Source organism: Pleurodeles waltl, chromosome 4_2, assembly GCF_031143425.1.
Source record: "Pleurodeles waltl isolate 20211129_DDA chromosome 4_2, aPleWal1.hap1.20221129, whole genome shotgun sequence".
Lineage (NCBI taxonomy): Eukaryota > Metazoa > Chordata > Amphibia > Caudata > Salamandridae > Pleurodeles > Pleurodeles waltl.
The window spans coordinates 10,850,578-10,877,314 of NC_090443.1; the positions used below are offsets into that span (position 1 = coordinate 10,850,578).

Here is a 26,737-nt window from a genome sequence, read left to right on the forward strand (position 1 = left end):
CTTGAATAAGTTCAATTTTTTTTGTATACGCACATTAATTTAGCCAACCAAAAGCTTTTAATTTATTAGGCTGGACTGCACAAAAAAGCTACTTACAGGTAGCTGGAGAGCTACCGGTAGCTCTCAAGCTACTTGCTGGAGAGGCAACCTTAAGTTTCGATCATTAACAGAGCGTGCTAGGGAAGGGGCGTGACCATAAGAGTGCCTCAAGGTGCAGTTTCAACCAAGTCATTTTAGATTGAAAATCTGTTGGAATGTGGCACCGAGTGCATTAACTGTTCCAGACCCTCCTGCTAGGGGCCGAAGTGAAGCACACAATAACTAGAAAAATACCATGTTTACGGATGTGTTTTATCAGTCTGAGCTCTGTGCAGAGGGAGAAGACCACATGCTCCGTCTAGGTCATGGGAAAGCATGTCACATCGGGATTTCATTGGGGGGGAGGGGGGGGGGGGGGGGGGTTTCATCCCACCGTCCACTAAACCTAGGGCAAACTGTTGAAGCAGTCAAAAGGAAAGGTAGGCCCCGTGCAAACTAGCTGCATTAACACCCACGTGGGGTTCACTAGCAAACCGAGATTGCAGGTGAACTCACCGAGAGAGATATGGCACCATAGGAGAACTAACAATTGAACATAACTCACTTTCACAATGTCGTTACAAAACATTTATCCCAAACAGTAATTTTCGAAATAAAATCATGCAAACAAGTTTATAAAAATTAATAAAATTTAGGACCGGAAGCGTGTTGGGAACAGTACCACCTGTTGGTCACCATTTACAACAGTGTCCAGAAAGGATTCAACAGACCGTCCCAACCGAAAAAAGGTATAGTACGGAGCAGCAGTGGTTCCTCGCTGTTTAATGCAGCTGATGCGCAAGGTCATACAGCGGGGGAAGCATTAAATAGTAAACGGATCTGGAACATAAATGCGGCACGCATTGTCAAAAACTAGAAAGTCAAAGCAGCTCACAGAAAGGAGACTTTTCTGGGAAGGTACTTCCACAAATGACGGGCTGAGTCATCACCATGATTGCCATAGTGTTTGGTCCTCTAGCTGCACAAGATTAGTCCCATGCTTTTATCTGGTACTGCTATGAGCCAGGGGCCTGCATTCATAAGCACTCTCACGAGTCGCAAATCTTAAAATAGTAAAAAGAAACAAGAGACTATTCTGCAGCAGTAACTTTCCATCCAGTGGCGGCACCGGATATTAACTGGAAAAGAAGGTTCAAACTGAACTGTTTAAAAACACTGAAATAACTTAAAATCGTTCCCATAAAAAGCTGGCGAGCTCTGAAGTCAATAGAGTGTGTTTTCAATGCACCCCTGCACTACGTACTCCTGCCATCGTCGCACACAACAGGTAAGTTCAGAGGCAACTAAAAATGGCTTAAAAGCCAAAGTCTGCAGGCTCAAAGTTAAGCTGCGGTGAAAGTCACGGTTGAGCAACCCAGTGAAGCAGAGATAGCGCGAAGATTTTTGTAGGTCATGGGAATTGGAGAATAAACTTGTATGTGCGTAACACTTTAGTTGGTTTAGGCAGACGCAAAGTCATGATAGCCGAAGCAGTCTGTGAACAAGTCACCTACAAAAGGGGGAGACAGAGCAGAGAAAAAAAAATTAGAATTTTAAAAATGGCAATATATGCCACATATTTTTAAATTTCTCGTTTTAGATTTCTCTGCTCGTGCCACCCCCAGAAGATGGCTTCTCCAAAGACAAAATAAAGATGTGCATTCACAGGGTAGGATTTTGGCGAGTCCTTCACTTGCCTCAACCAAAGCAGAGAAATGGTTTTAAAAAAAAAAACACGTTACTTGGGGCGTTTTCTTTTGGAAATCGATCTGCCTTTCTACACCTATTTGCCCGTTGGCCGTTTTCGCAAGCACGCTTTAAATTGCTTAAAACTTACTGTATCCTGCAGTGGCGTTGTTCGTGTAGCCGTAATTCCCGCCTCCGTAGCCGCCACCCCCTGTAGGAGACAAAGTTTATTATGCACGATTTCATGGCTTAAGCCAGAAGCACTGTAGTAGAGTCCAGAAAATCACTACGTACCAGCATTGAACCCGCCATAGCCGCCTCTGCCTCGCCCTCGCCCTCGGCTTCCAGCTCCTCTCCCACCGCGGCCACGCATGTTAGGTGGAGGTGGCACTTCATGCATTCCACCGCCCATTCCAAAACCTGGATGCGGCTGTAAACGTAAGCACTAAAGGTCAAGCACTACTAACTGGCTACCTATAAAGTCTGACTCCTCTGCAATAAGTAAACAGAAAACATGCTTTTAACCCTAACAGCACTAGTGGATGGCAAACACCTGGCAGTTTTACTACCTGAGGTTCCATTTAGAACGAAATTATATTTAAAAGACTACAGGGCTTTATCTTTAAATGCTGCAAAAGACGCGCCAGCTCCCCTTATTTCCAATAAGTAATCCTCGCTTGCGTTTTATGAACTGTGTCACCCATAGGGTCGGGGAAAAGCGGCACGTGATTGGCTTGGTAAGTACATTTTGGTGAGCAGCTACCACATTGACCCGTTCACCACCTTGTACCAACAACCCAAATGTACTGTTTTCAGCACGTTATACTACGTGGTAGTGGAACTGAAATTGCACAGGGTCAGCCAGCTTTAACCTGCCAGGAGGCACAATCAGGGCGTTTCGCATTTTAGTGGGACATCTGAGCGACCTGCAGACTTAAGTGCTGCTGCTGCTGACATTGCGGAATGAAATACACAATTTTAAATGCAAATGCATGCTGGTTAGTGATCAAAGAGCACCACTCAGTGGATCATGCGCTCGTAGTAAAGAGAAAATAGACACAAGAGAAACTATTCTCCAAATGTACGCCCCCTCCACATCCCAAACGTCAAATCTGCATACCTTCACAAACTTGGGCGGACCACCCCCTCTAACCATTATTGGGGGTTTCTTCTTCTTGGTAGGTTCGTTGTGCACAGGGGCGTCTGGAAAAAGCTTCTCCAAAGCAGCAAGTGCAGCATATGCCTTTGCTACTTTTTTGTTCGAGCCAGCACCTTGAAATTTCTGCCCATCCACTTCAACCTTCGGAAAAAATTGCCAACGGATTAATTTATTTCACTGTAACCTCTAAGAAACCACACCCACTCAATTTAACCCTGCCGCGTTATAAAAAAAAAGAAAAAAAAAACTAGTCTAGAAACTAGCAATACCGTGGGCAGCGGTGAAAGAAAAAAAAAATCCAGTCAATTTACACTTATGTAATCCAAACCGTCAACACTCGGCTACAACCATGTAGCTGCAGTGATGTAACTCGCACAACAGCGCTCATTTGTCTTAACCGACAGGACACGGAAATAACGCCCTTCCGGTCACCCTCAATACAAGCACTTGCCTAACAACAGGTACCATGGGTCATATGTAAACAAATATGTAAGCAATTCATTTCCTTCTGCACTGAAATACCTCACCTCCATGACAAAGCGCTTGTCGTGACTACCACCAATCTCAGATATCAGCTCGTACTTCAGTCCGCGCCTCTTTTCGTTGAGCTCCATCACGGGGTTCTTGCCATGCTTCGTCAATATTGGTCCTTGTGCTTTCGCATTCTATTAAAAACAAAACACGGTCACATAGCAAACGCATTTTCCACATTCCAGGAACGCCCGATGAGCAATCAAACACTTCTAGTGAAGAGTGGTTAGTATATCAATTGCATGCCGGGACACAGAACCAAGTAGTGCCAGCAGCCTGAATTATTTTTATTAAATACCGACAGTGATAGAAGGCAGACTTTGTAAGAATCAAAATGTACCTCAGATTCTGGGGAATCAGAGTCCGCTATTTGTGCGGTTTCCACCACCGGAACAGGAGGAGCGATTACTTTTGGCTTCAGTTCTACCGGTTCAGGGACCTCTTCCTTTTCTTCCACACCAGTAGGTAAACCCATGTCTTGTAGAACCTAATGTGCGACAAAAGTTAAAGCCCAGTTTAGAAGAGGACATCACTCCGAACAGCAGCATGAAAGAGAAAGCAACTGGGGGAGGAGGGGGGTGTAATATGGGAGAAGTATGTGTGTAACACCCGTTACACCAACACCGATTATTTTAATCTCATAACAATGGTGCACGTACCATAGTGGCATAGTGCATGCTAACGGTTGTTAGGATATCCGATGTGTCCTACACTACCAGCATTATACTGCAAGCAGTAACGGCATGACTCAAGTAATTGGCACTTCAGGGTAGCAAAAAAAAAAAAAAAAAAAAAAAATGGCCAGCTGGCCATTCTTTTCCTCCCCGTTTTTCTGACGGTTGATGCACAGGAATCCCAAATAGTAACAGAATCAAACAAACTGGCCTATTTTTTTTAATGGAATTACTATTTTAAGGGTTACAATGCTCTACTGCCATCTCTCAGATGCTTGAATACCTTTAGGTCGTAGCCGCCCATGAAGCTATCCTGAACTTCATTAACCGTTTTCGTACTTACTGGTTTTTCTTCAGTACTGCAAACCATTTGGCAGTCGTTACTTATACTGAACACTGCCGTCGTTAGTACAGTATATGCCATTTTTTATTTCTTGGAATGCAGGACAGAACCTGTTGACAATACTAGAAATACGAGGTAACCAACCAACTAAGCTATCCTGCGGTAGTTATTCAGAAACCAGAAGTGTGAGCGTTTGCATATAAGGGTCCAAGTCCCCAGGGGTATATTAAGTTAGCAGGGTCATCTATCCAGCCATCCAGTTTTGCAATTGCCTTAAGTGTTCGGCGTTATCAAGCAGTAAGTGACCCACCGATTCCACCCCTCCCTGGCGCTTCCTTGCATTGGCTTGCGGGGCAATTCAGTGTGGTCAGATTGTATGTGTGCATATTTCTGTCCGCAGCACATTACTGTGATGCCCTCTATTTATGCTCAAATAAAGGCTGAAAAGGGAGCATAAATATTTTGCGAAGCCCACTGCGAAGATCTTGAAAGGATAATTAACTTGTGGACCGTTGATACAAACTTAAAACAGCTACAGCGGACCATCTATAGACTGGTCATAAAGGTAAATCATGAGAGGACCGTCCCTTGATGGAGTTACGTATTGTAAGGAAATGCCTCCTTGGCATGGTTACCCCCTGACTTTTTGCCTTTGCTGATGCCAAGTTATAATTTTAAAGTGTGCTGAGGCCTGCTAACCAGGCCCCAGCACCAGTGTTCTTTCCCTAAAACTGTACCTTTGTTTCCACAATTGGCACACACTGGCATCCAGGTAAGTCACTTCTAACTGGTACCCCTGCTAACAAGGGCCCTGATGCCAGGGAAGGTCTAAGGGTTGCAGCATGTCTTATACCACCCCGGGGACCCCTCACTCAGCACAGACACACTGCTTGCCAGCTTGTGTCTGCTGGGAGAAAATGACTAAGTCGACATGGCACTCCCCTCAGGGTGCCATGCCAACCTCACACTGCCTATGCAGTATAGATAAGTCAGCCCTCTAGCAGGCCTTCCAGCCCTAAGGCAGGGTGCACTATACCAAAGGTGAGGGTATAGGTGCATGAGTACTATGCCCCTACAGTGTCTTAGCAAAACCATAGACATTGTAAGTGCAAGGTAGCCATAAGAGTATATGGTCTGGGAGTTTGTCAGACACTGAATCCACAGTTCCATAATGGCTACACTGAAAACTGGGAACGTCTCAGCACAATAAAGGCACACTGATGCCAGTAACAAAGCCTGTACTGGGTGGAGGTGCTTCTCACCTCCCCCTGCAGGAACTGTAACACCTGGCGGTGAGCCTCAAAGGCTCACCCCCTTTGCTACAGCGTCCCAGGGCATTCCAGCTAGTGGAGATGCCCGCCCCCTCCGGCCACGGCCAAACTTTTTGGCAGCAAGGTCAGAGGATATAATGAGAAAAACAAGGAGGAGCAACTGGCCATCTTGCAGATGGAGGATTCCCCCAATAGGATTAGGGATGTGCCCCCCTCCCCTGAGGGAGGAGGCACAAAGAGGGTGTAGCCACCCTCAGGGCTAGTAGCCATTGGCTACTAAACCCCCCAGACCTAAACACCCCCCTAAATTGAGTATTTAGGGGCTCCCAGAACCTAGCAAGATAGATTCCTGCAACCTGAAGACGAAGGACTGCTGACCTGAAATCCCTGCAGAGAAGACGGAGACACCAACTGCTTTGGCCCCAGCCCTACCGGCCTGTCTCCCCACTTCAAGAAAAACTGCAATGGCGACGCGTTCCACAGGGTCCAGCGACCTCTGAAGCCTCAGAGGACTACCCTGCATCTAAAAGGACCAGGAACTCCCGAGGACAGCGGCTCTGCTCCAAAGAAGAAACAACTTTTAAAGGCTTGCACATTTCCTGCCGGAAGCGTGAGACTTTCCACTCTGCACCCAACTCCCCGGGCTCGACCTGCGGAGAAACAATACTACAGGGAGGACTCCCCAGCAACTGCGACCCTATGAGTAGCCAGAGCCCCCCCCCACCCCCCCGGTCTGCCCCCGACGATGCAGGTACTTACCTGCTGGCAGACTGGAAACAGGGCACCCCCTTCTCCATCGAAGCCTAAGCGTTTTGGGCACCACTTTGACCTCTGCACCTGACCGGCCCTAAGCTGCTGGTGTGGTAACTTTGGGTTGCCCTGAACTGTGTCTAGTTTTAAAATAGCTTATTGCCATTTTTGCCAAAACTGTACATGCTATTCCGCTTATTCAAAGTTCCTATGATACCGAAGTGAAGTAGGTTTCATTTGAAGTATTGAATGTAAATCTTGAACCTGTGGTTCTTAAAATAAAGAAAATATATTTCCTATATAAACACCTATTGGCCTGGAATTGTCTTCGAGTGGGTTCTCCTCATTTATTGCCTGTGTGTACAACAAATGCTTAACACTACCCTCTGATAAGCCTACTGCTCGACCACACTACCACAAATTAGAGCATTAAAATTATCTCTTGTTGCCACTATCTTACCTCTAAGGGGAACCCTTGGACTCTGCATGCTATTTCTTACTTTGAAATAGTGCATACAGAGCTAACATCCTACAGTGGGTCAGGTTTATTTCAAACTGAAACACAGGGAGTGACTAAAGCTCTTAAATGCATCCCCCAAATGCTTGTTTACCTTCACTGCAACATGAAGCCTAGCAGTCTTCTTAGATGGACCAGACGCCTCATACACGCTCCCATCAATGTCAACAGCCATGGTAAATAGGGGAGCATGAACTGGTCCAGTTTGTGAAACCAGTCTGTATTGGAGACCAGGCCTCAGTTGGTTCAGTCTCATGAGGGCATTTGACCCCATTGGAAGATCAGGTTTGTCTTCTGAAATACAAAACAAACAAAAAGGCAGCAAATGATTGATGTGCTGTGATGGATCGACTCAACCATAAGCAAGTAATGAGCGAGTCACGCAAAATACCTTTTTTCTGAACCCTTTTCTTCTTTTTGCTGGGGGACTTATCCTCCCCATCTTCCTCCATGGGGCGCTTAACGGGTGCAACAGCGTAGGTTGTGCTGGGAGGGATCTGCACACTGTAAGAAAAGGCTGTGGAAAAATACAGAACGTACTAAGCAACATAACCAAAAACTATCCACGCTACACAATCATTGCAGCACGTGCACACAAATAACAGACATTTAATTGACTACCTAAAACCTTTGGGACATAAAGTCAAATATGCAACTTCTAATATGGGACTGAATGAAGACAAGTCGTATACCACAAAACCTTGATTCTACCATTTTGAATTCAAGATGGGCAGTGGCCCTTGGGAGCATCTGAGGGGCCAGGTTAGGCAGCTGACATCACAGCCCCCTCCAGATAGGGGGTTCAACTTGCTAGGTGACCAATTCCCCCTTACTGGGTTATTGCAGTCTCCCTCTTGGGCGGGTTCTCAGATTTGACATGCAAAATTCCAGGACTCCTCCGCATTGTTTACTTTGTTTTCTTGCCACTGGACCCTCCAGGTACAGACAATATGCAACTCCATCGGTGAATCTGCTCTGCAATAGTTTCTCCAGCTCCTTCTGCAACATTTCCCCAGCTGTGCATCCTGTGTGGATCACACTGTTCTAGCTTGCCAATGAGGGGGTGGAATGAGAGTTGTGCCAAGGTAATAGTGGATTGTTTCGAGCAGGGAAGAAACTGCCTACAGTGTAAACATGATATGAAACTAAAGGGCCTCTGGCTAAATTCAGCTTGGGAACACACCTAGGTTGGGGTAAGCAGATCTAAGTGTTTGTGGCACTCAAACTTACAGGTCTGATCGACTTCTTTGGGCAGGAGGTTAGAACTGTGGCACCGCTATGGTAGGGGCCTTGCTGACGGCAAGAGCTGCCAGCAAGGCAAGACAGTACTCACAAAAGCGATCCTAGGAAACAGTCAGAGCAAATGGGGTACTGGCAGTACACTGCAAGGGATTACAGAGAAAAAAAAACTCACCGCAGGAGCCTGGGGCCAGAAAGACTTGCTACATAAGTGACCGGGTCACCATCATGAGGGTTGGAAGCAGATGTTTATCAGGGAGTAAAAGGCTAGGCTGGAAGCAAAAGGTCAAGTAGAAGATAAAAATGGTCACCACAAAAGTCAAAGGTCTCCCAGCTGGGCTAAAGCAGCGGTAATCCTAAAGCCATCTTGGAAATCTTCAATCCATTTACAGCCTCTCCTTGCCCCTTCAGTTCACTCTTGCATCTTTCTCGCCAGTCCTTAAAAATAAGTGCCGGTCCCACCCCCCCCCCCCCCCCCCCCCCCGATACCCAGTGCTTAATCTGTAAATAAAAATGTGCTGGTGCTCAAAGCTCTTTTGAAATAAGCGGATGCTGCATTTAAATGTGCGATCCTTCTAAGGCCTCTTTAATCCATTTACAGCCAATCCCTACTCCTTCAACTCACTCATGTAGCTTTCTTCTGTCTCCCTTTGTGATGTTTAGTTTCTCTTCTTCCACTTTTCCTATATGTATCTTTTGCTCTTACTAAATGTCTGATGCAGAAAACCAGAAACCTCCTGCTAAAATTAAGCCCTGTTTGCACTGCCATTCTTTCTCTTTCATACTACCATATGGCTCCATTCATAAGCAGTAATGTTTGGAACCAAGGCTGCACGGTAGTATGAAAAAGAAAGAATCACAGTGCAAAAGTCAAACTTGTTAGGGTTTTGTAATGTGCATTTGCAGCCCTGACTAACCCATGTGGGGGTGTTATGGAAGCCACAGCTGTCAGCATCTAGAATGGTTTGGACCAGCAGATAGCGTCTTACCTAATAAAGGGTCTGGCACAATCAGACTACTGCCCCCCCCAGACCCAAACACACACCCTACATTCAATATTTAGGGGTGACCCTGAATCCAGGAAATCAGATTCCTGCAACCTGAAGGACTGCTGACTTGGCCCCAGCCCTCCCGGCCTGCCTACCGACTTAAAGACCATGCACAGCAACGCATCCAGCAGAACCAGCAACCTCTGAGAACTTAGAGGACTGACCTGCATCTAAAGGACCAATAACCTTCAGAGGACAACAGCTCTGTCCAGAAACATCAACAAAAACTAACAACTAAGTCTTCACACACTGCACCCAACGCCCCCGGCTCAAGTTCAGGACAACCAACACTGCAGAGGACTCCCAGGTGACTCCAGTGACGTGGACACCCTGAGTTGACATCCCCGCACCCCCACAGAGACGCCTGAACACAACAGCCTGGTAACAAAGGAACCTAAACGCATGGGCCAAGCACTGCACCTGCATCCCCCCAGGACCGAGAGGAACCACCTACCAGTGCAGAAGTCACCATCAGGTGGCCCTTATCCTAGCCCAGTCGGCGGCTGGCCCGAGAAGCCCCTCTGTACCCTGCCTCCATCCCTAGAGTGACCCCGGGTCCATCCATTGTTATCAATACAAAACCAGATGCCTACTTTGCACACCGCATCCGGCTCCCCTTGTACCACTGAGGGTGTGTTATGTGCTTGTGCGCCCCCCCCCCCCCCGTACGCTACAAAAAAACCCTGGTCTGCTTCCAGAGAACGCAGGTCCTTCCCTGCTAGCAGACTGGAACCGGAGCACCCCTTTTCTCCACAGGCACCTATGCTACTTGGGCACTACTTTGACCTCTACACCTGACCGGCCCTGTGTTGCTAGTTTGGGATTGCCTTGAACCCCAAACTGGGGGCTGCAACTGACTATGTAAATGCTTTACTTATCTGAGAACGCAACGTTTACTTGCCTCCCCCAGGAACTTGATTTTTGCACTGTACCCACTTTTAAAACTGATATTTACTATTTGAGCCAAAACTGTGTACTATTGTTTTAAATCAAAGTTCTATACCTACCTGTGCGAAGTACCTTTACATTTTATGTACTTACCTCAAATTTGAATCTTGTGATTCTAAAAATAATATTTTTCTATATAAAAACCTATTGGCCTGTAAGTCTGAGTGTGGGTTCCTCGTTTATTGTCTGTGTGTACAACAAATGCTTTCACACAACCCTCTGATAAGCCTTCCTCTTGACCACACTACTACAAAACAGAGCAGTAGAATTATCTAATTTTGACATTATCAACCTCTAAGGGGAACCCTTGGACTCTGTACACAAGTCAAGTCAAAGAAGTCTTTATTCGATATTTCATCATAAAAGACATGCTACACGTCATAATACTTATAAAATTGTCAGTGCTAGTGATTATAACAATAAATACAATATTTCATAAAAGCTACTAAGAACGTATTAAATCTAATGCGTCATTTGTTAAATATTTTAACATAATAATAAAAAGGAGTACATTACTTTAAAAAAGGCTCAGTTCTAAGATTCAGGATAATTTACTTATCTAAAACATGTAGCTGTTTTAGTGATTCAAAACGAATTATCCATGCCCACCCCAGGAATTTGGCCACCCCTATTGCTATAGTAGGTGAAGGATCAGTTTTAAGGATCCTACAAGCAGTCTCGGCCGATTGTGTGCCCAGACTTTTGCATAGGGGTACCAACCACTTCTTCCTTGGGGCAGCATATAATGGACAAACAAAAAACAAATGGCTCACATTTTCCCGCATTTCAGTACACAATGGGCATTTATCTGGGCCACCAGTACCCCAGGTGGAGGTTAAACACCTTAATGGTAATGAGCCCACTCTAACTTGGTGATATAATTTACGGTCCATGGGTTTTGTTATAACATCCCAGTACTTTTCAATTGTAGAGGCATCTTTCACGTGTAAAAATGTTGTTGTAAGGGAACTACCTATAAGGGATGAGTGTCTTGTGCCTACCACCCATTCCCAATATAGTTGTTTCAGCACTTTTTTTTGAGGGAAAGGTAGCCGAGTCAGGGTTGTGCCAAAGGGCACCTAGACCCATGGCACAGAGTGGTTCTAACACCCTTAAACCAGCCAATCTTATCAGATCCTAGGGTGTCCCTTACCCAGAGACATGCTTTCGCATATAATAACAGCTCTGGGGTAGACCACAACCTCCGCCAGAAGGCCAAGGGCCGAAATCTGGCTTGGTCTTCCACCGGTTGGAGCCCAAGGTCATAAAGGAGCGGAATACGTGGGGATGACCTCGGAAGACCAACCGCCCCTCTTATAAATCTGTTTTGGGCCAGCATCAGTCGGTCCAGATTGCTATAACCCCAAAACTCTGCCCCATACAAGACTGAGGGAAGAATTTTTGACCCATAGATTTCCATAAGTGGGGACATCGGGCGGGTAAATGATCTTTTATATTCCTTAAGAGGGGCTCCGCCTAGTTGAGCATGTTTGAGTGCTTGGATATCAATCTGGGGTTTCCAACTAAAATTGACACTAAAATGCACACCCAGATATGTAAATTCATTAGTTTGCTCAAGAATAGCACCACACATTTTGACCCTTGCCACAGTTTGTGTTCGACCTCTTAGTACCATAAATTTTGTTTTAGAAACATTTACTTCTAGCTCGTTCACGTCACAAAATAACTCAAATCGGAGTAGGGCCTGTTGGAGCCCTTGCCTAGTCTTTGATAATAACAAGGTATCATCCGCGAACATGAGCAATGGTACTTTCATTCCCGCTATCTGGGGAGCATCCGTGGGATGTGTTGCAAAATATTTGGTAACCCCGTTGATAAACAGGGAAAACAAAGTGGGAGCCAGGACACATCCTTGTCTAACACCTTTCAAAACATGGAACCTGTCCGTAACCTCGCCAGGCTTACCCCAGCGGACTTGGGCATAGGTGTGTGCATGAAGATTCACTAGGAGTCGCACTAGAGCCCTGGGCATTCCCTGTTCCAGTATGCAATCCCATAACTTAGGCCTAGGAACCAAGTCGAATGCAGATCTTAGATCCACAAAAGCTGCATATAACTTGCCCTTACCCAAAAAAACTGTTTTCCAATATAAGAGGGCAAAACGAAAGGCTTGATCAAGGGTGCTTACATAAGGTCTGAAGCCCGCCTGCAACGGAGTCAAAATATCTGAGTCTGTTATTCATTCCTGTATCCTCCCTAAGACGAGGCGCGCTATAATTTTTTGGATCGCATCAATAAGGCTGATAGGCCGGTAGTTTGAGGGTGCTGAGCGATCGCCTTTCTTGTATATAGGAAGGATTTCTGCCCCATACCATGAATCAGGAATTTTAGCGCCTGCAGCAACTGCATTCGCCAGGTGGAGTATATAAGGTACCCATAGGTCCTGGTCTTCCAAAAAAATGTCCGCTGGAATACCATCTGGGCCAGGGGCCCTCCCTTTGGGAATATTTTGCAGGCAATTGATAACTTCAGTAGCTGAGATTATTAACAGCTCAGCGGGCTCAAGACGGTAGGGTAAAGTCACTTCTACTGTATAACACTTAAACTGATCCTCAAAAATTTTTACCCACTGATGATTAGAGACAGATGCTGGGCTATAGTGGGCGTCCTGCGAGATACCCCATCTCATGAGATACCAAAACTGTTGCATGTTGCGTTTACCACAGGCTTCTGACAGCATAAGCCAGCGTTCCTCGTCCCACTTTTGTTTTGCTTTGCGTTTTGCCTCATTATAGAGTTTTCTACAAGATCTAATCTGGCTATGATTTTTGTTTTTAATAGCCTCAAAGAGAACTCTTTTTGAGAAACTACACTCTTTATCAAACCAAGTAGGGGATGAGTATTTCTTGGGCCTAGGTTGTTTAGGGATATGTTTGATGAACAACTTTTTAAGTTCCTGAAACAAGTCAGAGTGGGTGCGTATAAGTTCGCTGTTAATCTCGTCCTGTGAGCCACAACTGTTTAAAAGCTCCACAGAGCTGGACACTAAGGTTCTTATCGCCCTACGGGCCCCAGCGTCAACGGCTATTTTGGGCCAACGTACCCTGCGCATGTCATTGCTCACAGTGACCTCTCGTGCTGTTATATTAGGACCACTGCCCTCTGACAGCTGGAATCCCTTAAGGTCAAAACCAGCGGGTCATGATCACTCTCTGGGCGTTCCGTAACTAGCATATCAACAACTGCAAACCACTTCCTCACATCGACCAAAATATAGTCGATACGACTACTGTGTCTGCCGTTGTTGAACGTATGCCTGCCCTTCCTATCTGACTTGACCCTTCCATTAACAGCTCTTAGACCCATATCCAGGCATAGCCCCTTGATATAGGTGGCTGAGCTCGACCACTTAGCAATCGAGGGTATCTCAAGTTGGGGAATACCCCAGGATAGATCCTCCTCCTCGGTGAGCGGGCCGTCCTCAATACCCAAAGGCTCAAAACAAGTGTTAAAATCCCCCATCACAATCTTGTGGCCATCGGTCGTTGAACCTGATAAAATGTCATCCAACAGGAGGAGGGTCGGAGAAACCCTTCCTCCCTGGAGGCCCCTGACATAAATATTAACCAACAGGATATTTGTACCTTGGTTGGACTTTATCTTTAAGGCAATTATGTCTGGACTACCAATTGACACTTCAACTCTTACACCCGCACTTTGGCGGACCCAAATTGTAAGACCTCCAACCGGACGCCCTTTCTGGCCTCTAATTGCTGGCTTGCTAAAGTTCAGATACCCCACCCGAAATATTGGTGCGATAGCCCATGTTTCCTGGAATGCAATTATATTGCCCTGATCTATGAAGTCCCTCCAATCAGGAATACACTGGCTGGAATCCAGACCGGCTATATTCCAGGATATATACCTTGATAGCATATCAACAGGCTCAGCTAAAGCAGAGGGTGAGTCCGTACTAAAATTGGGTAATGCTGACAAAGTACCAACAGGGATGATGTCAGGATTATTACTTTGATCTGTGGCAATAGCCTTCCAACTTATATCTTCAATGTGGGGGGATTTCAATAAAGTTAATTTAACTATTTCTTCTCTACCAATGAGTCAATCATTCTCAACTAGGCAGGATAACGGCCCATATCTCCCGGCAGTAATCAAGGGTTCAATACTTTCTGGTGCGAACCAACCCCTGGGAGGGTTAATAAAATTTTTGTTAGACTGGGAGGGCACCTTCACCTCGGGATACACCGTAGGATAAAAATCTGGGAGTTCCCACGTAACTATTGGTCCATTAGCAAGTTGCGGGCACCAGCCTCTCAAAAATGGGACCACATTTGTACTTCTAAAATTAACTATAACCAAATCACCCGGAATATCTTTAATCATGTGGCCAAGCCAACCCACCCTTCTCACATTTAAGATTTTACCATCAATGGTGGGGGGGAGGGGTCTATTTTTAGTAAGCCAGAAGGCTACTTTATTTAAGTCATTGTAACCTTCATTTTTACCTGAACTAAGTTCTGGGACTCCTGACAATATGCATACAAATGGAGCGGCCTCCGGAGGGAGATCAATCCTAACATTATAATTATTGTTGTACTCTCTTGCTTCCTTATGGACTCGAGTTGGTTGAGGCCTACCCTTTAGTGACCCTCGAATCACTTCGGGTTCCCTAGGTATAGTGTGCTCCGCCTCCAAACTTGTTTCGTTACATGGGGCTTTATGTCTTAAACTGCTATCCGCTAGTATTGCCTGCTCAACACAATTTCCAGATGGTAAATCTAGAGGTACCGTTAATACATCTGCTGGTGTCGATGTTGCTTGTACCCTCAGACTATGAACCTCTTGGGTAAGTACTTCAATTTTCGACAATAATGTGCTAAAAATTTCAGCCATTTTTGTCGCTAACTTATCCTCTACTGTTGCCAGTATATTTTCTATATACTGCCTGTTATGACAGCAACCCACTGGCTTATCAGATCCCCAGTCTAATCCCTTTGTTTTAATAGTATGGGTTTTTGCTTCGAGGGACTTCAGAGAATTGCTGACCTTCCCCACTCCTCTTTTGCCCAATGATTTTCTACAAGCCCTAACTGCTCTTGCTGGTTGGGGGGGGGGGGGGGGGGGGGGGGGAGTCTCTGCCATAACCACGGGGCTAGATGGGCTCTCGGCAATTATACCCATTGAGTCTAAGGGATTAGAATATATATGTGCCTCAGTTAGTATCATATCCTTATCAGTGTTGGCGCCCAGATCCTCAAAGGTAGACACTATATATGGGGAGGAACTAGAGTGTGTCTGAACGGGGGAACCTCCTTTCCCTAGGGAGACTCTGCGATCGCTATTAATCTTTTTAACCACCTTAACCAGGTAGTTATCAAGCGTAGTAGCCCCTAGATTTTTGGCGGAGTTATTACAGTTAGCCATCATAGGTTGGTAGCAGTAAGTACCACCAGCTATAGTTCAGCAATACAAAACCGCGTAATCAAGATGTAATATAACTAATTAATAGTTTATGCAGAGTCCCGTGCCCAGTCCAGTCTCTACAGGCCTCTGAGGGTCACAGAGGGGCGCCCCTTGCCCGGCGTCCCGCGCTGCGGTGTACCCTGTTGCAATTAAGGGGCCCGGGGGGCGTAACAGCACTTTCGCGCCACTTGGTGCACAGGAAACCCAGAGAATTCTGGGTGTTGTAGTCCTCCCAGCGTGTCTTCGCAGGCAGCCTACAACAGCAGTGGCGGTCCGAACCGGCAGCCCTGTGACCTGCGGGGGTGCACGGCTGGTTGTTTCAGATGCCCGAGGTCTGCCTCTTGTGTGGGTCCTGTCTCAGGTGCTCAGGGTCAGTCTCTGGTACCCGATCCCTCTCTCTCTGGTCCTGGGGTCAGTCGCTGTGGTCTCTGTGGCCTCTCTCTGGTACCCGAGGTCAGGTTGTAGTGCCTGGAGTTCCTGGGGTTCAGTCTCTGACCTCTGGTGGCCGGGGTCGGTCTCTCTGGGCCTCTCTCAGGTGCCCTGGTGCCCGAGGTCGGTCGGTCTCTGGCCCCCCTGGGTCAGACTGTGGTGAGGGCTCAGTCGCCAGGACCTCTCTCAGGTGCCAGTCAGTCAGTCTCCGGTGCTCGGGGCGCTGGCTCCTATGGTCCCTTTAGATGAAAGAGTATGCGATAGGGTCTGATATGGCACCCTTGGGGTCCATGGAGATCTCGATGGAGGGCGCAGGTCACCGGCTGCCCCCTGCACACAGCGGGCCTGCCGGTCAGCGGTCTCTCCGGGGGCGCTCTCGGCTCTCCTCCAGGGGTCTCAGTCCGCCCGGGTGTCAGAGGGGCCTACCGGGGGGTCGGGTCACCTCTCGAGAGTCCCCCCAAGCTCTCTGCGTCGTCCTCAGCCTGACACCGGGTCCTGAGGGACCTCTGCCTCACCCGGGCTTGCCCTTTGTCCGCTCTCTGTCCCCCCCCGGGGGGGGTCGCCCCCTCCGCCGATCTCAGGGCTCCCTGCAGTCACCCCCTCACCTGTCTCTCGGGCTGTCTCCGGGCCCGGGGTGTGTGATGCAGCAGCAGAGGCGTGCCGGGGGATCTCGCGCTGATGAGGAGCCGCTGACTGCGTGAGGAGCCCTACAGTGGTGACTGGTGGCAGGTGAGGAGCCGCTCAACCAGCTCCAAGCTCCGCACCTTGAACCACGAGAATCCTGGCGAAAGTTCCCCACGGGCCCTCGAGCCCCCAAAAGCGGCCGTAGCGGTGGCGGTAGTGTTCGAATTCCGCGCTGCACTCCGACGCGAGCCACCCGGCACCTGCGTCAGAGCGTCTGAGCTAATGCTACTTCCCGTTCTTTGCCGCTACCACTCTTCATACACCAGAACGCTATTCTCTACACACTATCTCACTTTCAGATAGTATATACAGAGCCAACATCCTACAGGGAAGTCCCATCTTTAATTTACTGCATTTTTGTAAGCCTAATGGCAGGGTACCGGTCTACACCCACAAACCTGAAAAGAAGGCTGCAATAAACACCTGAAGATCTAGTGTCACTCGCACACATTTTCACTCCATCTTAAAAAGCATTTGTACAAGTTAAACTCCCTTATAATAAATCTTAACTTTTGTGAAACGGACTCCATTACTTCCTGTTATCTAAGCCCACCAGTTGTGCACAGAAAAGTGCAAAGGCCACATGTTCCCTTAAAGAAAATGAACCAGACAATTGATTTGTGATTTGGTAGTACTTCTGTTTTAAATGCATTCTTCCACGCTTAAGAAAGGCAATTTAACAATGCGGATAATGCTTACGTGTGCCACTGTACTCCGCTGAGAGCTCGCCTTTTTGTTTCCTAAGCAGCTTGGGAGGGAGTTGGTCCATGCCCAAAACTTTGTGAAGTTGGCCGAATGCTGCGAGTCGCAGAGCATGCTACAAGAAAAACAAGTTTCATTTCTGATCAGAGACTCTAAAATGGTAAAACATTTGTATAAAATAGCTGACCATTTACCACCGCAGAAGCAACTGCCTTCAGCTCACTAATATGGGGGGGGGGGGGGGGGGGGGAGGGGGGGGGAGGGGGGGCGGGGGAACTAAGCAGCAGATACATAAACCATATACAACGATGAAGGGTACCGGGCTCGTTTGTGACACTAGGTCATTAGAGTGTCCACCCAACTGAGGTACCTGCAAAGCAGTGTAATCAAAAACTGAATCAGACCCTTTAAGACGAAGGGAATCTGAGGCAAAGATTACGTTTGGAAAACGGATTTCAAACCAGATATACCAGGAACCTGAATCTACTGATTAACAATAGGACTTAAGCGCATGGCTACCCAGAGGCCTCCCAGCACTGATAGCAGACAGATAGTCTAGTGGTTATACTCTGAAAACTCAAGTTTTAAGTAGTTGACAAAAGGAAGATTCAATGCTTGCAGAAAGTTACCTGGGCACTCTGGGTAATGTCCTCCCTTTCTTGTGTGTCCAGATGACCAATTGCATCGGTAGCTTCTTTCTCGCAGGGGTCATAAAGGCCAGGGCCATCTGAAACATTTACGGACTCTTCATGAAGAGTGGTCATTCAGAGTTTAGAAATGGTCTCTCGGTTTAAACAAGCACATTCAATGAACAGCGTTTAAGACTATGTTTATTTGTTACAGGCACTGAAGTCACCTCAGAACCATATTTAACAACAGAGTGTAATTAAAAGACGTGCAGTGGACAGGTTCAAGGCAACACGACTCCACCAAATGAAGAACCTATTGCATACTTATGCAGACCGATTATAAACCGCAGATTATGGGCCATATGAATGACAATGGGATACTGTGCGAAAAGCCACCTACCTGGCATTAGGATTCCAGACGCAAGGCACTCTAGCACTCTCCTTATAGCTTCGCCAGCTCCCATGGGCCTATTTGCAGTTCCGATTGCCTTTTCGCAGAGAAGTTCCAAAGGCTGGACAAAAGGGAGATACGAATTACACCAGACTCCATCACAAACGAGAAATTATACAAGAATGTCAAGTTTCTAAAAATATCTGGCAGTCCGACTAAGGACTTTATCAAAGCAGATCCCAGCCACCGATTATTTGTGAAACAAAACACCTCAATGTAGATTAGTCTGACGGAAAGAGGATTGCAACTCCTCCCCTCCCCCCTTAAAATCTCAAGGTTTATCAACATTTCCCCCAAGGGAAAAATTGATAGGCGTGGTCTAAACAAGCTGAACGAATATCAATCACAGGTGGTAAGTACAAAGAATCTGATATTTACCCATCCCCTAAGAGGAGACCAAGTGGGAACACGAGCACAGAGATCTCTCAGGACACGGATTACTATGACGCAAGATTTCAAGCCATTCGCTCTCGCCTAGAACGGGCAATTGGGGGGGAAAAAATAAAGTAGTAAAACATGCATCCAACACAACGACCCAAAAAAAAATTAACAAAAAAAAAAATTTACTGCTACTTTGCCAAGGGTAAACTATGGTTTTACTGGTTTAAAAGTTAATTACTTAACTTACAAGAACATTACAATTACTCTTAACACAAAGCAGCAGCTACGTATTTATTGAAGTCTTGCCTCAGCATTAAAGTGCTTCTTTAGCAACTGTTCCTGGACAGACGCTAAGTCCTGCACATGTAATCTTAAGTGTTAACTTAGTTTAAAATTTACCATGTTCTACTAAAATACAAATAAGAACAAAATGCAAACCTGGAACCACTTGGCGTGTCGGAGTGACGCCAAGGCAGCAAGGCATTTCTGCCTGTCCAGAACGTCCGGGGGGTCGTTGACTGATAGCGTTTCTATTCATGGATGGAATAAGAAGACAAGGCACAGTTTGACCAAGGGGGGTCTGTCAGATGGAGAGGGGAGGAGGCAGCTTCCTAAAGGGCAGCTGAGGCTCCCTACAGATAGTGGCCCTCCACATAAGAATTAATCTAACCCTTAACGTGCTGAACTGTAAAACAAAAACTTAGTAAAATAAAAATATATATTAACTCAGTAGGGATATCAGAAAACAAACAAAAATCTGGACTATGTGAATGATCTATTTACATTTAGCCTGCGCTACCAAAAAGGGGTGTAGGTGGGTGTAGGGAAGGGGTATGGTGGAATCGGATGGGTGCCACATTCAGCTTCTAAAGCAGATCTGGTCTCTTCGTTTCTCTATAACCAAGGGAACCCCCTCCGCCCACAAGGCTTGACTGCCCTGGCCCCGGCCCGTGACAGAGAGAGTCCTGTTGGTCAAAGGTCCAGCGTCCCTAAAATCGACACAGAAGGCTTGATACGATCAGAACCATAGGAAATCATTAAAAGGATGACAATATATACACCATACAGTATGTGCTGCAGCAAAACTGGATCTTTTATTTAAAAATCTTGAGAGGGTTTTAGATAAGGCTAGTAGAGCAGTTAACATGCATACAACCTCAAAACATGAAAAAAGTCTACTTAGCATTGAAAATATTCGAAATGCATATTCGTGTCCCAATTTAGGTATGTAAAATACTTTCGGATGTTTTTGGTCTGTAGGCATTTAAAAATCTAACTTTATCCAAAACTGCATCTCTCCCTGACAACGTAACTGCCTATCAAACAAGTGGTCCAATAAGATCCTCTCGTTTTTGCTGCAACACACACTTATTATCGCAGCTTTAAAACATGCATAAACAGCAGTAGCCTTCCATTGTGCACTACAAATGATAAAGACTGCTAGAAACCCCAAACCCACCAGCTTCAAACCAGCCCAGAACAAACGTCGACGTTAAATTAAGAATCCCAATTCATTTAAACTACATAATACATTTAACTGCATATAATTACCGAGTTTAAGGTTTCGTTATTTGCAATCCCATTAGGGACGGGAGGGGGGGGGGGGAAGAGAATCTGAAGAGTACCCACTTACACAATACACTACCTATAATCCCCAACGTAAAGAAATTTAATACCACGGCAAGTGACAAGTTAACAGCCGCGAATCAACATTTGTTCCTCGCGCCTCCGCAATAAAAGTAAACCACTACGTAAAAGAACAAAAACACACCCAGCCGAATTCTAGCGGACATCGTGCAATAAATTATTTCACGCGCTCCAACCCACTCACATCCACTATGTTCCTACAGCAAATGTTAAGTTATGTGATACAGAGCTCCTGATCGAGACCCGGGGTCTTCAGTCGCATACCTCCAGATGTTAGTTTCTCAGCTTCTTCCCGAACGAGCGGTGAAGTCATTCTGATGGTCAGCTCCAACGGAGGCTCCTTTGTGTTCTTGATGAGGATAGACGCGTCCTCGATACACTGGATGACTTCATACTTCTCTTCAGTAACGTTCTAGAAAAACCAAGCACGTGAGAACATAAGGTTAGGACTCTTACAAGCCCACAATCAATTTCTTTACCGTCTTCCAACAAAAAAAAAAATAATGTATAGAATCGACATAGTACCTGGACGGATGTGATGCTAACATGCAAACTATGCAAGCTTGCAGGGAGTAAAGCAGAATACGCACGTGAACATACTACTGTACTATTAGTATCCTTAGAGACCATACAGACTGCAAGAGGTCATCAAAACGTATACTCACAGCGAACTGAAGCTCTAGATTGTCCGCTACTTTCGTCAAAAGCGTAGCCGTTGGCTTGTCCTTGCACAGGAGGACCAATTCAAGGTCCAAGTCGCCTTTCAACAAGAGACCCTTAGCCACCAGACCAACTCGCATGACTCCTCGGAGGGTCCTCGTTAAGTTTTCCGGTGTGGGCTTTGTTTCTGCCCTGCGAGGCAACGGTCAAATTAATATCTACAAGGCCTTATGATCACAAGGATAAATTATAGGTGTTCAAAATTAAATACAAAAATCCAACATACCCCTCCTTAGCATCTTCGTCTGCTGAAGGTGGTGCCGCCGCCGCCATATCCATGACCTCTGGTTCCGGGTCAGGCTTCACTTGTTCGCCCAATACTTTCTCCTGCTCGTCTATCCAGTCTGATACAGCTTTAAGTGCCCTTTCGGTATGCGAGACCATATTCTGCACCGCTTCCAACTCTTCCTGCGTTGGATAGACCGCTGAATGCTTTGCCATGACATGGCGGTCATCGTTTACGAAGATACGCATTTGACGCTGTAATTACAACGAAAAGTCGGTTTTATATTTCCAAAAACGTTTAAAAGATCAGCAACCACGCCAAGCCCTTACCATGTTTTGGGAATGTTAAAACCTTAACAGGTTTATATCCAACGAGGGTTATTTTTCGCAAGTCAGGCGCTAACTTGGTATCACCTCCTGGGTTTATTGCGTACCACCAGCATACATCCCTCATTTGCATGCATAATGAGCCAGTTCATCCCACACCAGTCAGAATTCCAACCAGTGATTGTCGTAGGGTTTGTCTCAACGTACTTTCCCTAATCACCGTCCCAGTGCCATGGTATAGTGTATTTTTGTGGCGAAAATGCTCTGAAACCAAGTTATTTTAAATACTGTCAAAAAAAAATGTGCCTGGTGGAGAAACAGTTAAGGCATCCCTAATGCAGTAAGCGATGCACAGAAAATAAGTGTACACGCTTTGAAAAAAACGATTTGCACCGTTGAACCAGCAGCAATTAAAACAGCAGTACTACCAAAAGCTTAGAGCAGTCCAACAAGAGACAATGTTTAAAGACTTTCCTGCAATCGGCCTATGACAAGCTACAATAGTCAAACTAAAAAAAAGCCGACATCGGCAAAGAAGGGAGCAGACGCTAACTATGCACAAAACATGATCCCTCCAATGAAGGAAAAATAAGTTACTAATGCGTTTCTACTGCAGTGTAGAAAGATTCGGCGTAGTCGACATCTATCGCCTTCATTTGTCTAACCAGGTTCTCAATACATCGTTCAGGTCAATTGGACAATGTCCAACTTCCCAGTACTCTTGGAATTTTCTAAAGACGTTTATATGACGGTTGCAAAAAGCCATGGGAAAAAAAGTCTCCATCCGGACCAGTTCAGAGACCACCGAGCAAGGTGGGGTTGTGAACAAAACCGGACCCAGGCAAAGCGTAGAACGGCGACCGTCCCAGGCTGTCGGTACACAGTCGCGGATTGTGGAGCGGTCTCCTACAAAATCGAAAAAGACCACTGACTGAAGGCGATGGGGGCACGCGTTTATTCAGCACACATGAAGCAAGGTGATGCCTAGCGCCAGAAACGTTTGCAGGGTAGACTTGCAGCAGACATGCAAATCGATTCTGAGAAGTATCTGACGGCCGTGAGGTGGGATGGATGGGGTGGCAGGAGCGCAGTGAAATCGGAATGCAAACGGCTCTACGTTTTTTGGATCGGCAATATAGGAAAGCCACACATGGGTGTGGTAGACCCTTGAACTCATGGTCCCAGACACCAATGCACCCGCTGTGAAACTGTGCACATAAGATCAGCTTCCACAGACTGGTATTACCCAGTTTGCCCCGCGCTTCCGCCATTACATGAAGACAAAGGCCTTCGGACGCCATTACAAGCCAGACTCTGCACCGGTCACGCAGCCTCATCGCACTTTAGAGTGTGGTCAGCGCGCTACTGGCTGATTCAGTAGTGCTGGGTAACACAAAAAACATAAGCCAACGTAATAAAATGCGTACGTAGGCTGAGAACGTTGTATGGCTACCGTAAATATCGACAGAAGTCCCGCGGCTTGGGCTCACATGAAGTAAGCTTTACGATCCCCACCAAATTATTTGTATACGAGGTTTCGCTTATTTGCCGAAACGCTTTCTTTAGTGGCTTCTCGAAACTTCCCCTGCAGAGACCGGGCTGTCTCAATCCAGGAGGTTCCCACTGGCCTACGGAAGAAACACATCGTCCCGATGTAATTAAAAAAAGTTATTTTGGCTGTACTCACCAGTGTTGGGGTACCCTAAGGTCGCCGATCAAACTAAGCCTGGAGATATTTTCGGCTCCTCTCTCTTGCGCCCCCCTCCGAGCGCGAGCCTTTTGGTAAGGCCCAAGCGCGGCCACAAAACAATGGCGAACAAGCGGGGGACCCAAAATGGCGCCCAGAAAGGATACGGAAGGTTGCTGTACGCCAAGAGAAGACGGCGTTGTGAAGAGATTGCCAGGCGTCCGACAGCACATATATAGTGGGCTTGTTCCCGAGAGCAATAGGAGGGGCCTATTCGCGGGTCAAGCCTCGGTCTGGGGGGTAATGAAGTGGAGGAGTGTGCGCAAAGCGTGCAATCTAGTCCCCACCTCCTGCCTTAGAGTTAAACGGGCGACGTCATTGCGCTACCCTTCAACCGTCTGACTCGAGTCTAATGTGTCGCATGGCAACAAACGAGGGAGTACGGAGTAATTGGGCGTCCTTTGCCGAAGAAACTAAAGAAAGCCAACGTCGGCTACAGCAAGTAAATATGTATTTAGAAGACGTTTCGTACGGAATAGAGAAGTGAATAAAGTTATGGCAAATAAAACAATTTCTAGCTTCGCCGTCAATAATTTTTAATTCTATTAAGGACGTGGAGGCGAGGATTATGCTTCTGTTTCCATGCTTTAATTATCCAGCAGCCAATCAGAGAAGATATAAAACAAAAGCTATCCAATAAACCCTCTCAATATCGCATGACATAGAGAGGCAGTATATAGGGCTGAGGCAATAATAGACTTCCTTGTTCTTTGTGTAAAGTCTATAAGTAGTCCCGAATCACAGTAAAAATTTGAAATTACAACACTTGGGCCCTCATTACAACCCTGGCAGTCGGTGATAAAGTGGCAGTAATACTGCCAACAGACTGGCGGTAACATGCCAAATTATGACCATGGCGAAAAGATCTCAGATAGACAGCCACTTTACCACACCGACCGCCAGGGCGGAAACAACAACCACCACAGCGGTAGCTGCTGACAGCCAGACGGAAGTCAATGTTCCGCCCCCCATATTATGACCCCTGACACTGCCACCTTTTCTGGGGCGGTATCAATGACATCAAAAGCCTGGCAGAAATACAGCACAGAAGTCAAAGGACTCACCTTTGGAGACACAGGGACACCATAGAACCCGAGCTGCAACTATTACCCATGATATTTTACGTCCTGCTCCACCACGAACACAAATGATGGCGGAGACGACCACGGACACGCACAACACACACTCCCACCCCCAACACCAGACACACAATCAGTTGCAGTAATAAAACATATTTAGCCCGTACCCCTCAGGAATAATGCAAGGACAACGCGAATAGATGAAAGTGAGTGTAATAATATAAATACAGTAAAAAGACTAATATTCAATCCAAAAGTATATACATATGTACAGTTCAAGGGACAAGGCCCAGTCCTCAATGTGCGTGGGCCACAGGGCCACATGACAAAGTCCAAGGCCCCAAATACACAAAAGATGTGGGGTGTAGCTGGGGGAACTGGACTGTTAGACCCTGTTCAGGAAGCGCTAGTTGGGCGCGTATTCTCCAGGTAGGGAATGGGTGTGGATAGTGGCTGTGCCTTAGAGGGAGTTCCCTTTACGGACTAGGTGGTCTCATGCTTCATCATATGACCACCTAGCCCCACCCATGTAAGATGATACTACCTGGGTGAACTCAACCTCGTTGTTAAAAGAACTGCCAAGGGAGTGCTTAAATTAGATTTAGCTGGATAGTACAAGGGATCCAGATAAATAATTGGTGAATAATAATAAGATTACCTTACAAATCACCAGTTTTGCTTGGGGATTTTTTAATATAGGTGTTTGTAGGTAAGAATAAAAACCAGGGTAAGGACTCCGTTGAGAATGATGACTGAAGGAGTCTAAAAGAAAGGGACCAACATGTTTCTGCCCGTGCTAAGAGCTGGAAGGTCTGGGGCATTCATCAGGGTCGGGGATCCCTATAGGACAAAGAGCATGGTTACATGCTCGATAATATTGGAAAGTACTCAAATTGAATAAATATATGTAGGGCATACCTGAATATCTTGTTTTGTGGGAGGCCTAATGGGAAAATAATAAGGTAAACAGTGGTGAAATTAAAGTGCCACTTCAACCAAAAACACAGCACACAGGGGTGTCAGAAACATGCCGTGGATGTCACACGCAAACACATGCAGGAGAAACTGGGGACCAAAAGGCAGGGGAGCCTAAAGAGTTGGATTTACCCTGCGAGAAAAGGCAGATAGCCTCTGGTCTGGAATATAACGGAGTGGGGTTGCCCCTTATAGTCACACTCTGTGGGAAAGACGGAACATTAAACCTAAAAGGGAGAAGAGCTAAACGAAGGCCATAGCAGGTAAGTGAATACTAAAGAAGGAACAAGTATCAGTAGAGCAGTTGAGTCTCTTTGCGTAATGTTGGGTTGATGCAGATAGTAAATATTCAATAAAAACGATAAGAGAACAGAAAAGCTTGTTGTGGATCAAATCTCCGGTCAGAGAATGCTGTTCTAAGGTAAGAAAAACTATTCTGTAACAGGAAAGTCAAAGGGGGCCCCCTTGGGGGGATTCAAAAACGTACAACTTCAAAGGATGCAACCGGTAGGAGCACCTACGGTCTGTCTTCCAGCTGCTCGCATTTTGCATTGCGTGAGCGCTGGGTATTTAAGGACCTGGTAGGTGCCAATTAGTCGAATTCATGCCAGCCGATGTGGTTTTCAGGTGCACGTCCACTCGCCGTTGACGGCCAAGACACCAGAAATGACTAAGATGCTGTGCGTCTAGTTGGGCCTCGGAGTGCCGGGAAACGTAGTCCCTGCTCTCTGAGGATCTTTTGTATTAGCTGTTGCCATAGCAACCGGGCCGATCGTGTGCTCCACTTCGATTCAGTGGAGTCGCACGGTCTGACACACTTGTTTGAGCTCCGTGAAATGGAGTGAGCAGGGTGGCAGGGGGGGGAGGAATGTGGGGGGAGACAAAGAAGCCCCATTACAGGAGAGTGAAGAGGGGGGGATGTGAAGTAAAAGGGGGAGTGAGAGGGAAAAGTTTGTAAAAGCCAGGATGAAGAGGGTTGGGGAAGTGGGGTGGGATTGGTTGGAGGTTGTTTTGGAGGAGAAGAGGAGAAAAGAATGAAGAGGAGGAAAAAAGA

General features: G+C 46.4%; 1 protein-coding gene across 3 annotated transcripts; it reads right to left on the reverse strand.

The window, feature by feature from the left end:
- Positions 1 to 1,425: 1,425 nt before the first annotated feature.
- On the reverse strand, positions 1,426 to 23,864 carry ILF3 (interleukin enhancer binding factor 3). Of its 3 annotated transcripts, none has more exons than XM_069230389.1 (17): positions 23,570 to 23,778; positions 21,557 to 21,810; positions 21,276 to 21,462; positions 20,875 to 21,022; positions 19,402 to 19,493; positions 18,961 to 19,056; positions 18,532 to 18,643; positions 18,132 to 18,229; positions 17,500 to 17,617; positions 7,401 to 7,526; positions 7,104 to 7,303; positions 3,795 to 3,941; positions 3,451 to 3,588; positions 2,885 to 3,064; positions 2,059 to 2,194; positions 1,916 to 1,975; positions 1,426 to 1,588 (listed from the first exon to the last, which is right to left on the reverse strand). In XM_069230389.1, the coding sequence occupies exons 2-17, from the start codon at positions 21,802 to 21,804 to the stop codon at positions 1,539 to 1,541; spliced, it is 2,136 nt and encodes a 711-aa protein (XP_069086490.1). In that variant the 5' UTR covers positions 21,805 to 21,810; positions 23,570 to 23,778; the 3' UTR covers positions 1,426 to 1,538. The 3 variants fall into 3 exon arrangements, with proteins under 3 accessions (XP_069086490.1, XP_069086489.1, XP_069086491.1); XM_069230388.1 differs by having other exon boundaries at positions 18,132 to 18,247; positions 23,570 to 23,777; XM_069230390.1 differs by lacking the exon at positions 1,426 to 1,588 and having other exon boundaries at positions 1,825 to 1,975; positions 18,132 to 18,247; positions 23,570 to 23,864.
- Between the last annotated feature and the right edge of the window lie 2,873 nt (positions 23,865 to 26,737).